Source organism: Diplotaxodon limnothrissa, linkage group LG23 (assembly GCF_057381915.1).
Source record: "Diplotaxodon limnothrissa isolate DT_005_m linkage group LG23, D_limnothrissa_male_GT1.1, whole genome shotgun sequence".
Taxonomy (NCBI): Eukaryota; Metazoa; Chordata; class Actinopteri; order Cichliformes; family Cichlidae; genus Diplotaxodon; species Diplotaxodon limnothrissa.
Window position 1 is genome coordinate 41,145,257 of NC_140617.1, and position 16,436 is coordinate 41,161,692.

The 16,436-nt window shown below is 44.9% G+C and overlaps 3 protein-coding genes across 3 annotated transcripts in view; 1 reads left to right on the forward strand and 2 right to left on the reverse strand.

Annotated features, from left to right (window-relative positions):
* raph1b (Ras association (RalGDS/AF-6) and pleckstrin homology domains 1b) overlaps positions 1-4,479 on the forward strand; it is a 40,130-nt gene extending 35,651 nt beyond the window's left edge. Inside the window, exon 16 of the mRNA XM_085348672.1 lies at positions 61-4,479. Coding sequence (XP_085204798.1) covers positions 61-2,673 — 2,613 coding nt within the window. The 3' untranslated portion in view covers positions 2,674-4,479. The remainder of the gene's footprint in view (positions 1-60) is intronic.
* A 3,637-nt stretch (positions 4,480-8,116) lies between these two features.
* spp2 (secreted phosphoprotein 2) lies at positions 8,117-9,491 on the reverse strand. Its single transcript, XM_085348134.1, has 6 exons — positions 9,350-9,491; positions 9,140-9,267; positions 8,941-9,063; positions 8,528-8,641; positions 8,386-8,434; positions 8,117-8,272 (listed from the first exon to the last, which is right to left on the reverse strand). The coding sequence occupies exons 1-6, from the start codon at positions 9,399-9,401 to the stop codon at positions 8,169-8,171; spliced, it is 570 nt and encodes a 189-aa protein (XP_085204260.1). The 5' UTR covers positions 9,402-9,491; the 3' UTR covers positions 8,117-8,168.
* Positions 9,492-10,951: 1,460 nt separating this feature from the next.
* On the reverse strand, positions 10,952-16,342 carry alg11 (ALG11 alpha-1,2-mannosyltransferase). Its single transcript, XM_085347671.1, has 5 exons — positions 16,239-16,342; positions 14,469-14,690; positions 14,014-14,385; positions 13,336-13,901; positions 10,952-11,806 (listed from the first exon to the last, which is right to left on the reverse strand). The coding sequence occupies exons 1-5, from the start codon at positions 16,283-16,285 to the stop codon at positions 11,523-11,525; spliced, it is 1,491 nt and encodes a 496-aa protein (XP_085203797.1). The 5' UTR covers positions 16,286-16,342; the 3' UTR covers positions 10,952-11,522.
* Positions 16,343-16,436: the final 94 nt, after the last annotated feature.

A 16,436-nucleotide genomic window follows, 5' to 3' on the forward strand; every position in this document is an offset into this window, starting at 1 on the left:
GTTTGCAGGAGGATGTGTGAGTCACGTGACAAAGCCTAACACTCGCTCTGTTCTCCGCAGATGAGAATGGAGGCATCCAGAGGGGCCACGCTGCCGCACGGTTCCCACAGCCACCGGCATCACAGCCAGCATTCAGTTGACCACTCAGCCCTGACGCCGCCTCCGCAGCAGCCTCAGGCGCAGCCTCCATCACGGCCTCAGTCTCAGCCCCACCCCCAGCAGCAGCAGCACCCCCCACAGCATCAGCACCCATTGGTGCAACCCCAGACGCCAATTCAGCTGCAGCACCAGCACCAGCACCCGCCTCCCCAGCATCCGTCTCCTCAGGAGGCAGTTCCGCCACCACCACCGCAGGCAGCACCACCGCCACCGCTACAACCACCACAGTCTGCTCAACTACATCAACAGCAGCTGCAGAAGCAGCAACAGTCACAGGCCTTCAGCAACTACAACCACATGCCCCCACAGGAGCAGCAGCAACCAGCTCCCGCACCCCCTCCACCTCCGCCACCTCCACCACCGCCTCCCCCACCCCCTCCACCAGTCCAGACGGTGTCATATCAGTCGCCGGCTCTCACAATGTACAAATACAGCACCATCACCAGGCTGCAGAACCAGAAAGGAGGCAAGATACCTTTTCACCTCCCTGCTACAGCCCAGCAGGTTCTGCCCACGACTCTGACACCACCTGCACTGCAGGCCATCAAACCAAACGTCAATCACATTGCCGCAAGGACTAATGTGCCCCCGCCTCCTCCACCACCACCTCCCCCTCCACCGTCCATGCCAACCCCCGGGTCTGCCATGGCTGTGCTGAAACTGGGCCCACCCAGTCCGGCTACTCCACCGGCTTTCATCCCTCCACCGGCTTTCATCCCTCCACCGCCAGTTCCTCTGCCTGCTCCACAGACCAATGGAATTGCATTTCCTCCCCCTCCGCCGCCCCCACCGCCACCAGCTATTGCAGCTGCTCCCGTGAGTCAGCCTGTCTACCACAGTGGACTCAAGCAAGCGCTGAAGGAGCGGTTTCCCAGCCCGCCGCGGGACCTCCCGTCTCCAAACGGCGGGCTCGAGTATTCCCCACCACCTGCCCCCACACCACCACCCCCGCCTCCTCCACCTCCGCCACCGCCGCCACCACCTCCTCCTCCTCAACAGTTCCAAGTACCGGCCCAGTTTCCACCTCCTCCTGCACCCCTGGCAGCACCACTGAAAAACTTCAACCCAGGCTTTCTCCCTCATACTGCCCCCAAGCCCATGTCACCAGTCTCCCCTTTCCCTCCTGCCCCGCCTCCTGCTACAATGAGTTGCCCGACCCCAGCTCCACCACCACCCCCTCCTCTACCTGCACCCCTTAAGAAGCAGTTCAGCCTCCAGACAGGCCACACCTCCACTCAACCCCCTCCAACTCTGCCTAAGCAGCATAGTTTGTCTAAGCCACCAACCATTTCCACAGGAGCCCCTCCCACCATGTCTCTGGTGAAACAGCTAGCCAGTCAGTTCCCAGGAGCTTCATCCCAAGCAGGCAATCAAATGGAGGCTTCGAAAGCCCCACTCTCTCCCCCTGCAGTTAAAACCAAACCAAAATGGCAGCGTGGGGGTGGCCAGCAGCTGCAGTCTCCCGAATTCCCCCCTCCTCCTCCAGACAGCAACACCGGCTTCCCTGCTCAACCACCACCACCTCCTCCTCCTCCTCCACCTCCCCCAGCACCAGTCACAGGTCCGACGCCACCTCCTCCTCCCCTTCCTTCTGGAAACATGGGCTCCCCCATAAGGAGGTCACCCTCTGGTTCCTCTAGTTTTGGAGGCAAGAAACCTCCTCCCACCCCCCAGAGGAACTCCAGCATCAAGTCCAACGCCTCAAACTCCTACGAGGAATCCAGGAGAAATTTGCTCAGCAAGTTTGCTCCCCAAGGCAACACCGCCCCTCCCTCCTCATGTCCTCCCTCCAATGGATCGCCTTCAAAGGAGCCCTCAAATGGACCTCCTGCTCCCCCAAAACCAGGAAAGCTCAACCTGGCTAACCTGCCCCTGGCACTGCAGGCCAAGGTAAGCCAGGCAAAGCAGTCTGGTGGCGACTTCCCTTCCCCACCTCCTGAGTGCGCCTACTTCCCACCTCCTCCACCTGCCTCCGAGCTCTTCCCCCCTCCACCACCTCCAGGTAATGACGCCCATACGGGCGGACCTCCTCGAGTAGCAGTGGTGAATCCCCAGCCCCAGGCTCCTCCTCCACCACCACCCATCTCCCTCGTCAGTAACTCAACATGGGGAAAGAACTCCCTGAAAAAGACTCCTCCGCCCACGCTCGGGCGGCGTAGTAACAACACCCCAGAACCACCTCCGCTCTCGCCACCTCCACCGACTTCCCCAAAAGGTAGCTCAGGCCAGCCCAACTTCTTGGAGGATCTGAACAGGACACTGAGGCGAAAGTCAGTGGGACGCCAGGGCTCCACCAACTCCGCCGGCCTCTCAGGCAAGTTGGACCCCGCGGGGACCATGGACGACATGGCGCTGCCCCCGCCGCCTCCTGAGCTGCTCCTGGACCAAGGAAAGCAAAGCAACGGAGGAAACGGTGGCTATATGTCCGGAAACATCTCAGGCTATGCAACACTACGACGAGGACCCCCTCCTGCCCCACCCAAAAGAGGGGATGGCACCAAGCTTACTGGATAGTAGTTGAACTTGTCGATAAGGACACGATGAAGACTAATGAATAGACAATGAAATGATATAGTGAAGTAAAAATGCATTAGTGGACTACTCTTTTCTTCTCCTGGGGACACGATAATAAATGACTGTGTATATACTAAAAGCCAAACCAGACCATCTTCAATTAGTGTTTGCTAGTTCTTCATTTTTTTTATTGCTTGGCTTTCTGGATGAGTGAGGTTTACAATACTGGGACACTTTAGACTCAAACAGGTTAAGTTGGAGGTGTCTAAACTATCCAAGCTCTCTGGAACATGAAGTTTTTGCCCCGTACGGTATAACCCCACTTGTCTGGTACACCAAGCAGCTCTGAGTAAACACTAATAATAAGACTTTGTGCAAATATTATTGGATCCAGGTCTGAGCCAAATCATGCATCTGCTTCTTTGCCACAAGTTTGTGCCACGTTACTGGAGACGCAACACAGAAAACAACAAAAACTCATCATGATCTCTCTGCTTTGGTACTGCATGGACAACATGTAAACAACAAGCTGTAAAACATGAAGCTGTGTGCGTGCATGTGTGTGTGTGTGTGTGTGTGTGTGTGTGTGAGAGAGAGAGAGAAATGGACTGAACGTGCATCCATGCATTGAGTGCATGCATGCGTATGTGATGGTATGGTGGTAGTAGTTAATCATCATTAGGGAGGGCCTTCATGGAACAGGGATTGTCAGGTTTGCTTTTATATAAAATTATTTAAAGATTGGTAAATGGAAGGATTTTTTTTTTATATGTGTAAGTGTCTTTTAAATAGATTAAAGCCTAGAGAGGAGCAGATCAACATTAGCGCACAATGGAATGTATCTGGAAGAAAAGAAAGGCAATGATTCAGTAAAATCTTTTGTCTTAAGCGTTTCTAGACTGTTTCACCACTTGACAAATGCAAATCAGAAGGAAGCCTTACTCTTAAAGTCTTGCACAGAGGTCGAAACAGAAAGGAAGTATCTTCTAAAGGTTTCCAAAAAAAATGGCATGGACTGTGCCGCTGGATTTAATTTAATGCAAAACTTGTACTGGACTTTGTAGAAAAGGAGAGAGGAGGAGGAGGCCTGGGGTGGTTATCTTTGTGGACTGTGTGAGTTCCCTGTGTGCTGGCTTGATTTCGGACCTTATCCTTCAGTTTGTATCTGTACAGTTGCAGCTGCTGCTCCGTTACCGTTGGTTCCCCCGCCGCCTTCTTAAGTTCCCCGTCCAGGAAGTGGCGAGCACCGGCTGGATTCAGCCACGTGAAGTATCGAAGGAGAGATGCATTTTATCCGGTTAATGTACAGAGCATCGAATCATGTAGTTTATTAAAACACAAATCATCTGAATGTTCAACTCAACTTTGTGTCTATGGAATCTCGTTTCCTCGTGGTGCCATTGCTGCTCCATCTCTTGGTGCACAAGGTCAGAGGTTATCTAGAGGGTCGACTATGAAGGGTTTCCATTTCTAGCAGCGATGCCTTCGTTTTTAGGGTGCTAGTGCTGTCCTTCGACATGTCCGTGTGTGCCAGGATGACATATCATGAATATTTCAGATCATTTAGACTGGCTTTGGTGTGGGGTGGTGTAGATTCCATACAAGGCCTTGAAGACAGTGTATCTTTTTTTTTCTTTCTTATAACTGAGCGTCATTGTCCTTACCGGGATGTTTGCTGCAGTACAGTATGTAAGTTATATCGATGTGCTGAGGCGAACACGTGGGGCCAGATGAAGAAAAATGTTTGCAGATGAGAGTAAATGTTTCCTCTTGCATATAAACTGAAAATCACAATATAAATGTTTAAACCAGACCTCAACCCGTCTCTGTGTCGTTTGTTCAATTAATTTAAAGATTATGTGTAGTTCAGTGCAAAAGTCTTGAGTCACCCCTCATTTCTTTTTATTTTGTTTCCAATGAGCCTTTCTTCAAAGTTTTTATTTGGATGTTGGCTCCTTCTTCACTCATTTCTTCACTCATTTTCATTCCAGTTGTTGTATCTGACCATTTTTCTGAAGAATATTTTTGTTAAGCCACCAACACTAACCTATGAGTCATTGAAGTATAAAAAAAGCAACTAACTCGTGGGATGAGCCAGTGTTTGTGTCTACACAAAAAACAAATTGGAACCACTTTTAAATTCTCTTTGTTGCTAGCAGCCTGTCAAAAACGCATCATCGTTTCCATTTCTTGAGTTGAATTTATGAAAAATGCCACAGATAATGGCAATATTTAATGGTAATTTATTTATTATTAGAGGTACAACAGTGAGTATGGACAGCCACATATAAAACATGATGAAAGCTGTGTCATGGTTTGCATTTCAGCCAGTGGTGTTGGAGTGAAAACTGATGGAAGTTATGAACATACAAAGCACATAACACTTTGATCCATCGTGCAGTACCATCTGTAAAGCTTCTGATTGGCAGCAGCTTCATTGTCTTCACCAGGACAGTGATCCTAAACAACACAGTAGAACCATACCTGGATTGGCCTCCCCAGAGCCTGCACCTCAACATTACTGAAACAGTGTGGGATCATGTTAACAGAGAACAGAACAAAAGGCAGAAACATCCAAAGAAAGCTCTGAATGTCCTTCAAGAAGCCTGGAGAACTATTCCTGAAGACATGACATGAAAGCTCCCTTAGAGGGTTCAGACTGGAAGAATAAAGGTTGTCATGCCAAATATTGACTTTAAAGCTCATTAGAATTGTACAAACTCTGTTCTTGCCTTACATACTGTATTTCCCTGTATCTTTGCATACTTTTTAATAAATAATTGCACCTACTTCCAATTTTCCTACCATAATATAAAGAAATGAGGGGTCACTTAAGACCTTTGCACATCTCTGGATGTTTGTTTGATGTGTTATATTCAAGTGCAATTTACAACCGACTTGTTTGATTGGTAGGTCACACACCCCCTCTAGTGGTTTTATCCTACCCTACACTACACTCAGTAGCGGTTTTTGATATGGGCGACACGGGCAAAAGAAAGTTGCTTGCACCCATGCTGCCCCGACATCATGACAGCGCATTTTGGGGATTGCATGGGCACCGGTCGGTTTTCTATCGCCCATTTGCGAGGACTAAGGGCGCCATCGGTTTGCGACGTGCGCCTTCTGCTTGCGGCAGGGAGGACAGGACGGGGCGGCGGGGGATTTAATAACCAGCTCGCAAAATAAAAAAATAAAAACAAACCAACAAACACGAAAACAGCAGACATTATGATACAGACTTATAATTTGCACTGCATTTAATGTTTTTTTCTAAATTCTATACGCGAAAAGTGAGCGTCAGAGCCCTCGGTGCGCATGCTCGCTGCTGCTGCTGAAGTCAAAGTAAACTTTATTGTCATCTCCGCTACATACAGAACAGTATATAGAGAGACGAGACAACGAGGCTCCAGTTACAGCAGTGCACGAAAACAAACAATAAATATAAGAAGAGTAAGAAAATAAATATACGTTTTAGGACTCGGGGTAAAGGGATCAATAACAAGTTAAAATTTATAATTTACAGTTTAATGATCTAAAGTCTCACATACAACCTGTCAAAAGGGGAGGGGGGCGGCTGCTTCCAAATAGAGCACATTTCATTCATAATGTAAATCAGAGCCCATTATGTATTCATGATTTGTTCCTGGGTTGTGTGAAATCCCAGAAATAAACTAAAGTGAATCTGTGAACTAAGGTGTAGGTGTGTTAGATTATGTTGTGGTGATCCTCGGGCTGGGGGATGGGTGTTCATACTGGAGTGCAAAATTAAAACCAATGGAAGATGGACAAGAAAAGTTCAAAGCCATCAGGTGCTCAGTTTAGAAAAAAGAGAAAAGAAGAGGAGGAGAAACGAGCAAAAGATACAGGTAAGCAGATGTGTGATTGGATAATGGCAGCTCATCCTGAAACAATCAGAATCACAATACTTTATTAAAACCTAAGGAAATAACTTGAGTTACAGTTGCTCCAAGAAGAAATGGTAAAAATAGTAACAGTAACAGACTAAACTCCAAATAATACATTATGTTACAGATTTTAAGAAATAGCACTAATATATACAGATCACTCAATTATAAATATCAAGGATTAACAGAGGTGATTATAAATAAATATCAAGAAAATTGACAAGAATATTACAGAGTAGAAAAAAACGTGTGCAAAAAGAGTGTATTAGATGGAGGAGTTGTACAGGGAGATGGCCACAGGTAGGAATGGTTTCCTGTGTCGGTCAGTGGTGCTTTTTGGTAATATCAGTGTCTCTCTGAGCGTGCTCCTGCGATTAGCCAGCATGTCATGGAGTGGGTGGGAGGTATTATCCATGATTTTCCTTATCTTGGACAACATCCGCCTCTCAGACACCACCCTAATGGAGTCCAGCTCCATCCCCACAACATTACTGGTCTTGTGGATAAGTTTATTTAGTCTGTTGGCGTCTGTGACCCTCAACCTGCTGCCCCGGCATGCAACAGCAAAGAGGATAGCACTGACCACAACAAGATAACATTAATTAGTAGGTATAGTGATGTTTGTTAGCCACTTGGTTATGATAGTAAACAGTAGACACTGATGTAGCTTATTGAATCTTTTGGACTGTGTTCGGCACAATATTAATTAGTCATTGTCAACTTTGATTTGTCCTGTTCTCATCGTATGACGAATTATAATGGCTGTTTGTTAGCCGTACTACTATGCATACTCGCTCTCTCCATATATATATGTGTGCGTGTGTGTTTGTATGTTTATCTGGTTAAAATCAGCATGGTTCCGAAACAGTTTTTACAATAAAATATGTTAATGTACAATCCTTAATATGTTTTATGTGTGGGGTCAGAGGGAGTGTTCGCCCAGGGCACCAAACAGGCTAGGACCGCCCCTGCTTACACTCTAAACTTATTGGTGCTCAATATAACGTTTGACGAATGGAAATTAAAAATAGAAAAAGAGGTAGTCAAAGGAGCTTGCAAAGAAAAGCATCTGGACTTCTTTAAGTTACTTGAAGACGTTTCACCTCTCATCCGAGAAGCTTCTTCAGTTCTAAGGTCAAGTGGTGGAGAGTCCCAGAGTCCCACAATGAACTCACCCGAAACTCTGGCTGATTGGGACCCACACCCAGTTTCACACCTTGGCTCAGGCGATTAGAGGATCATCAGGGGGTCCTTTTGTCCCTCTGTGGGGGGAAACTCCCACTAGGTTTATATCTGGGACTCTCCGCCACTTGACCTTAGAACTGAAGCTTCTCGTAACTTCAAGTAACTTAAAGAAGTCCAGACGCTTTTCTTTGCAAGCTCCTTTGACTACGAGGACCTGGATGACTGAGAACCTTCACAGACAGAAAAACAGGTATATTTTCTTTGTGTTTCAATAATCATTCAGCAGCTCTGTAAATTAAATGAGAATTAAAGGGGGACAAAAAAATTTTTGCAAAATATCTTAATTCAGTTTTTTTTTAATATATATGATCAGCACCTAAAAGAAAGTCATGGATAGCTGAACTTTCACACTACATAGTTGCTGAAAGTGTCTCCTCTGGGTCGGTCTTCTGCCAACTGGTTGTACCGGGAGCCGCCAGGCTGGGCTGAAGGTGCAGCTGGAGCTGGGACTGCCAAAAGTTTTGAGGTTGTTAGTCCACTTATTTGCACTTAACATCCAAAAACGTTTTAAATAAAGATCACTGTAAGAAAAAGACAAAAGAAAATGTGAAAATGTGCTTACCTCTGTTAGCAAATGGGGCATTGAACTGCTGTCTCCTTCTCAAGAACACCTGTGGAAACAAAGCCTGGGTATTCATGCGCTGTGCATAAAGGGCAACAACTGTTTGGCTCTTTAATTTGTGCCGCTCTGACTCTTGACTCACCTCCTCGCTGCTCTCTGAGCTGGAGCTGGAGCTGCCATCGTGGCCGCACCTCAGAGAGACCACCTGGGGAGACCTGGCCATCATTCGTACCCGGGTGGAACAGGTGAAGGAGGGCTGAAGGTGGGTAAAAGAGAAAGAAACAAGAAAAAACCCTGCTTTATTAGTCTGTGTGATATTTCTTTAAATACCTGGTGGCCGCTGTCCCGTCAATCACACAGGGGCACATTCTGGCCCAGTAAACTCGTGCCAATGTAAACAACAGGCTGTAGCACTGAGTCAACATGTGTCCACACCAGGATACAGATATCAGCCCTTCACAGGGAACCATCCACATAATATTCCAGCTTCTGACGTGGCTAATTTATTTATTATCTCACTGAAGTATTTGGAAAGCACTGGTTTAAATGTCTCACCACAAAGAAGCCGGGCCTGAAGGCACAGGCCTGAGGGTCGTCTTGGGAAGTCTTTGCACACTGAGTCTCCTTAATCCGAAAAACCATCAGCAGGTCGACGGTGTCCAGGCCCGTGGGGATGACCTGTCACACGTGGGATATTCAGGACAAATCAGCTGTTGCCATACTGTTAAATGCATTAAGCACACAACAGGCTCACCTTTGCGACAGAGCCTGTAGTGACCCGGTAAAGGTGGCTGGCAGCATACACAGAGTTGACCTCTGCCAAAGCTGCTCCCAGGGCGCTGTCTGCCGCAGACTGCAGCTCAGAGTTGTGAAGTGGGATGCCTTCAAAGTCACAGACGAGGAGGAGGGAAAGGTGAAGTTACTGAATCTTATTTTGAAGTGATCAGGACAGAAAGTTACTCACCTGTGCATCCAAGAGACAGCAGCAGGGCTGGGAGGAGCACGTATGACTTCATCTTGACGATGGGCACCAAACCAAAATGCCTCAAAGGTTCATCTACTTCTCTCTAAATATACTCAGCACTGAACCTGTGCACCGCCTCTTAAACTCCATAACCCCTTAAAAAAAAGCCTCCCTCTCTTGCACTGTCCTGTCTGCCCAGCTTCCTTTTATGTCCTTTGGGTGCATTCCAGTACCCACACTACCATACGATGTCCTAATACACTGTACGTCAAATGCAATGTGACAAATAACCGGGATGTCCTGCTGCATGCAATATGTTAGGCATGCTTTAGGGTCATTCTGATCCTGAGTCCTCTACATGAATGGTAGGAGGTTCAAAGTTCAATATGATAAAGCAGTATGTCCCAGTCACATGCCCATTGTAAGGATGATAGAAATGTGTACTGAGTGTAAAAACAAAAAGAGAAGAAAGGAAAATAAGGTGAGCCCAGGCTGATGTGCTAAATTAAATTAGTAAATATTTGTGCATCCTCTATATGAGACTTGCTTAAATGTATGAGAAAAATTCTGATGATTTAGAAGCTACTCGAGACCCTTTATAATATATATTTGCAAACTTATGATGTAATTTAAGGAAAACTGTCTCAATCCACCTTAAATATCCACTTGTTCTGCAGCGATGACGAGACTGATAACAGCTCTGAGAAATGCTTTTGCATAAAGTGGTTTTTATTTCAGTCATGTTAATCTCCCCTTGGTTTTCTTCATCTTTACAGATCACTGACCCCATCTGTCACAGCACATTTCAACTTCAGGTCAGGTTCGGGCACTTTGACAATTTATAGGCCTGATAAGAACAGTCCAGACTGTAGTTCTCAGCTGTTAGCAGTTTATATAGTGAGACACAAAAGCAACAATCCCTCCCACTCACTGTATGTTTATTACATTCATCCTTGATATCAAAAATACATTCTGGAAATGTGAGGAACTGGAACTCTTGTAAACAATGAATGTTTCCTGTTATTTTGCTCCCTTTTCAGCATAGTTTAGCACACGATTTGTTCCCCTTCAGACACAGTTCACCCCAAAATGACTTGATTCTATCTAACACACAAAGAATAAATGTTCAGTCAAATTAATTTCGCTTTAATCATGTGGGGGAGTATCGTTTAAAGTTTCAGAGCACTAATGTGCAGCGATCACGTTAGAAATAAAAAGCAGCACTGAAAGCGCGCTCAGCGTTAAAATAACGAACTTTAATTCAAATGTTTATTTTATGACTCTGTGGACTAAATCACCATATTAATGACTTTCCTGCTTTACTTGCAATTTTAATGTAAATTTTTTAATCATCATCTGATAACATCTCTGATTGGAGTACATGATGCTCAGCCTCATTAAATGAGGGATTTAGGCTTCAGTCAGCCACTATAACACATCTTAACACCGCTCTGTTGTGCTTTTATCCAGCTGTTTTGGAGGCCTCTTGAATATGAAAGAATATATTCTGAATATAGTTGCCACTGGCCTTGTAGTACTCAGAAGGATCAAAATGCTGCTTTTCTTTAAAAAAACAAAAAATTACGATGACGCTCAAAGAACCATAAAGTTTTATTACTTTATTTCTACCGTCTATGGCAAACCTACCAAAACAATCCAGATGGATAAATGTCATCACAGTAGATCCACTTTGGGGTGAAACATCCGTTTAACACGCACCACGTTAACAAAACTGGAACAACAGACAACGATTAACTACAACTTCTAAACACAGGATTGTGGATGAATTCACACCCACTACATGAAGAACATTTTCATTACTTACATTAAGATTTACTATCGGAGTCATATTCACGTTTTATGGGAATGACTTTGATCCTTGAGTTGAGCAGTGTGCTCAAAACATCACTTAGTTTTGTTCTGTTTTGTGGGTTTTTCACCCCAAATTAGAGCCTTCAGTTGTTCTGATTCAAACTTTATCCTCTCTCATTTCTACTTTTAGGAGAAATCCTGGAACTAACCTTTCAATACCTGTATTTGGGAGTCTTTTATCCACAGCTCTCTGCTTGAGCTCATGACTGATCTGCAGCCCTAAGTGCATGAGGGGAAAGGTGCTCCAAGTATCAAACATCACAACACGTGCACAAACACACATGTAGAATAATTCCTCCTCTCATCGCTCGAGTGTTCCTATGAGTGGCTCAACAGCGGCTAGAAAGCAGGCTTCAAACTCCTGATCTGAGAAGCGAGCCACAGACTGACGCGCGTTGCGCCTGATCTGCAGGCGGCTGCTTGGCGACATAGCCAGAATCCTTTGGATGGCTTCTGCATAGCCGTCCTCGTCATCAGCAAGAAAGCCAGTCTGACCCCCCTCAAAAGGTACAACAATGTCCAACTTGGGGCCGCCAGACTTGTGAGCCAGAATCACCTTCCCTGCTGCCATACACTCCACGACACCTAGAAGGGGGGGAAAAAGAGAAAGAAGTTGGATATTTTCAAGAAAATCCCGTTTTAAAATAGACATTAGGGCTGGGCCATATTATACCGTTCACGGTAATACCGGTATAATGTTAGGCAACAATAGGAAAATGAAATATCGCGATAGAATATGAGTAAAACGCGCATGCGCAGTGCCTTTGTTTTCATACGCACATGGCCGATTGTTGAGTGAAACAGATGAACCAGAATTGGTTTGTAAAAATGGTGCAACTTCAGTGATGTGGAACTGGTTTGGTGTTTGTCCGTCAGATACACGACAAAGCACATTTTTTTGCAGAACATGCAAGCGGCCGTCGTTATTGTCGTATTTGTCGGACTAAGATGCTCTTAAATCTGGGAGTAATCTGGGTCCTAAACCCCGTATTTCTCAGGTCAAACAACACTGCAGCATCACTGAGAGTTAAAAACTGTCTAAATTCTTTCATCTTTAATAAAACGATCAGCATTGCTGCTTTACCAGGTGTAACTATGAAGTTTAACTTCCAGGCATCCATGAAAACAAAATTTATTACATTTAACTGAGTTAGAAGTTAGCGGGAAGCTAGCGGAAGTTAGCTCGCTAGTTACCTAAGCATGATATTGCATGTTCTGACTGAGAGATTTCTGAAAAAAATCAAACGTACAGCTCTGCTATCACTTCCAACATAAATGAAGACAGGAAACTAAACAGCAGTGACGTTTGTAGGGTTACTGAAGTTGGGCTAGCTGGTATATAATGATGTGCTACGTGATCGCTAGCGACACAGCTATGTTAGCATAACATAAACAGGGAAGCTGGAGGACGAACACTAACACTTTTCCACTTATAAAAGTTAACGTGAAGGTTCTTCATGGTTAGAGACAAATGCAATCGCATGGCAGGATACTGTAAACGGACCAAACTTCAGTCAGGAGAACAACTGAGATAATCCATCCACAATACGAGGTTAGTCATTAATATACTGCAACAACATGGGAATAGAGCCGCTGCAGAGAATTCAACATTAATGAATCAATGGTACAGAATTGGAGGAAGCAAGAAGAATGAGTTTAATAAAGTTTGATTTATCTGACTGCTTTGTTTCGCTTGATGTGCCTTATAATCCCGTGCACCTTATGGTCCGAAAAATACGTATTGCATACTGCAGTTTAATTTTGCAAAGCACCTCTTTTTAACTTCAGTGGATATTATACATGGTTATGCTCAGGATATGTCAGCCCATTTCTACTGGAAATGCCTTTTGGTTAAACTTTCAGCAAGGAATTTGCATTTGCACTGTTACATTTTTATAAAGCTTTAATGTACATAAAAACCAGCTTCTTATTTAAGTGAAAATAAATGGAAGGTTTTCTTTTTGCACTAGTAATGTTGTGGAGTTGTATTTTGTCTCGCATCAATTATATCGTCAGTTATATCGTTATCGCAAATTTTCAAATATATATCGTGATAAATATTTTTGGCCATATCGCCCTGCTCTAATAGACATTATGTCAAACGGATTGATTACCTATTCCAAAGTGTTCATTCCACATGGTATGAAGTCCAATTGTAGCTTCCCCCATCTCTCTCTTCAGCTCCTCAAAGGGTACGTTCAGCTTAAACTCCACCCTGTCAGCCACGCCCAGCTCCTGGCACAGCCCCCTCAACATGAGCACTCTGTCTTCATCTTCCTGGTTCCTGCATCCACCAATCAGAACCAACTTCAGTGCCTCTCTTCCCCCTAACCCCTCCCTCCTCCTATCAAGCACCTTTTTAAAGGCTCGAATCTGCAGCCGGTGGTCTTTCTCCGGCCTGAACTGCCCAATAGAAATGATCGAGTGGCACTTCCTGTCCCCGTCCTCTTCGAGCGGGATGTCTGTGAAAGCGCTGACGTCACAGGGCGGGTAGACCACACAGGTGCGGTTGGGGGAGCGCCACAGTGATAGGATATGATCGAGGGTCCAGGAGGAGTTGACCATGATCAGGTCACTGCAGGAGCCGGCCATGCCGTAGAGCAGGGCGAAGAGACAGTAGTAGACCACCTTAAAGGCACTCAGGAAGAGGCTGTTGGAGATGTAGTCTGGGTTGTTGAACCTGAGACATTAACAGTGTGAGACGGTTAGAAAACAGCTGTTTAAAAATTAATTAATTAATTAATTAATTAAGAACACAATCAGTTAGCGTGCTCTTTAAACACAGCGTATACCTGGGGTTTCTCTCTCTGACTACAGAGAGCATGTCAGTGCTGATGGTGGGGTAGTGAACATAGCTAGCCACGCTGCAGCCTCCCAGGTAGCGGAACAGAGGCAGAGTAAAGGCATAACCCATGGAGTCGATGTAAATGTCTGGGACAAACTCTGTCAGTGCCTCCCACCCCAGGAAGACAGATCCCACGCTCTGTCCCAGCAGGGTGAAGTGAGGAAACAGTCCGGGCTCCACGAGCAGCCGGTGCCTCAGGAACACAAAGTGAACCGGGCGGGGGAGCAGGATGTTGAAGCGACGTCGTGCTCCCTCCAGGATCTGCTGGCCTGTCACCCCCAGGTCCCCTGTGTACACCACAAAATTGATATCTGCATACCTGTGGAGACATCGAGGTCTTTTAGGACTTTTGAGAATCACCTTAAAATTGTGCAGGAAAAGCAAAAAGACACCCAGCTCTACCTGTTCTGCAGCGCTCTGATAGCACACCAAAGCACCCTCTCTCCTCCTCCCCCAGCATTACAGTAAGGGTGAAAGAAGGCCACAGTGGGACGTCCGTCCCTTGCTCGCCGCACAGTCCTGTTGCTCTGCAGCCAGAAACGCACTGCCAGCACCAGCAGGACCAGGACAGCAACGAGCAGAACACAGAGGAACAGCAGAGGCAGCAACAACTTCCACAGTAAACTGAAAAACATGGGAAGAAAATGCTGAGTAGTTCTGTTAACCTGGGTTATAATTCATAAACACACTGAAGATGAAGCTTTAGAGAAAGAACCAGAAAGGAAAATACATCCAGGAGATAGAGAAGACAATACATGGTAAAATCCACAAAGTAAAAGACATCAGAAAACAAGGTATAAACCTTTGTGCAAGAGAAGCTGAAACCCACACAGAGACATGGAGAGCAGTCAAACCACACAGAAAGGCTCCAGCTGTGACGTGACAGTGGTAACCCCTCCACCGACATGCTCTCTTGTCCGCGTCAAGGCACTCTGTGACCCCTGTATGACCCCTGTTTCTTTTATGCACCATGTATGATCACACCTGTATTACTTTACACTGTTTGAAGATTTTCCAATGAAAAGCAGGTTCTGCGGGAACCTGAGCAAATGTGAAACACAGGCAGTTCTCGCGATAGTGTCAAGGTGTTTTGCCATAAAGTGATAAAGTCTTTCTACATGTAATATTTGTTTACTTTTGGTTAGTCAACAGGATTTACAAAGGGGTTATATATAAAATGAAAAAATAAATAAAAAGATTTGTTTGGCAAGTATCTTTATAACCCTGCATTATTGTAACTATATTATAATCAATCCAGTCCTTTTTAGACAACTTGATACAACTGTGAAAAACGCATTGGTTTTAATGTCAATGAGACTTGACTTTGCAGGAAAAAAATGATTGCAGTATCTACCTTGTATCAGGAATGTTTTTTTCTGGCTCAAAATGATTTGACATCATTAACGAGATATGTTTGGTTTATATTTTTTGGCAGGCAATCACTTTTTAGAACAACAGGTTCCTCTTGACCTCTGTCACTATTAACCCGCTGGTGGAGCTAAAATTCAACAGATATGGGTCAAATTTAACCCGGAAGAGCCTCAGTATAGAAAAAAAAATGTAGCACACGAACAATACTTTTTTAAATGCTTTTATTCTTCTTCTTTTTCTTTTTGTATTTCGGGGTTAGTTTAAGAAATAACATCGAATTTGAAGTTAAAGAAATGACGTTTAGGTTGTTTTTACTGCTATCAAATGTCAAAACAGGTCAAATTTGACGCGAACAGTTTTATGAGGGTTAAAGAAACCGTGTTACATATTTATAATGAGTGTTCAACTTGCATTACATTTTTAAATAAGGTTAATATAATATATTGTTATAATTAAAGCTTATTAAAAAAATCTTATTGGATTAAATAACTGTCCACCAGTCCCCTTTTGGATTTTATAGAGACGTTATATTATATTGTTAACAAATCGGAACCCCCCCGGTCTGTGCACATGTATTTCCCCCCGTACAGGGAAATTAGCTCAACAGCTAAATAACCAGAGCTTTGTGCAATATTTCACCGCTCTTAATCGTTTGTCTTTGACCAAAGATCGTCTCTGCTACTACAGAACTAGCAGCAGCACCCGAAAAGAAAACGACACAAGCTAACTCGGTTTCCCCACGCGACCGTTTATCCTGTTATCCCGGTTTGAGCGCGTGCTTTAAAAACAAATATATCCTACCTTGTTAACTCACACAAATAGTGGGCCAGCTGATCGTGGCCCGACATCTTGGCAATGGAAATTTAACAACACATCACAAAAATCGCTTCCACTTTCCCCCTATGCTGTTTTCTTCCCGTTTCCCCCCCACGTGAACCTCAAACTCTATAGTATTTCCCTTTTATCTGGCGCCACCCACAGGCGAGGAGGTGTTACGCC

Excerpts from the sequence above, each read along its gene's own strand:
- spp2 (XM_085348134.1), bottom strand. The coding sequence starts at position 9,401 with ATGAAGTCATACGTGCTCCTCCCAGCCCTGCTGCTGTCTCTTGGATGC. Across the intron at positions 9,064-9,139 it reads CTACAGGCTCTGTCGCAAAG|GTCATCCCCACGGGCCTGGA; the intron begins GTGAGCCTGTTG and ends CACGTGTGACAG. Across the intron at positions 8,642-8,940 it reads TCAGGCCCGGCTTCTTTGTG|CCCTCCTTCACCTGTTCCAC; the intron begins GTGAGACATTTA and ends ACCCACCTTCAG.
- alg11 (XM_085347671.1), bottom strand. The coding sequence starts at position 16,285 with ATGTCGGGCCACGATCAGCTGGCCCACTATTTGTGTGAGTTAACAAG. Across the intron at positions 14,386-14,468 it reads ATCAGAGCGCTGCAGAACAG|GTATGCAGATATCAATTTTG; the intron begins GTAGAGCTGGGT and ends ATGTCTCCACAG. Across the intron at positions 13,902-14,013 it reads GTCAGAGAGAGAAACCCCAG|GTTCAACAACCCAGACTACA; the intron begins GTATACGCTGTG and ends TTAATGTCTCAG.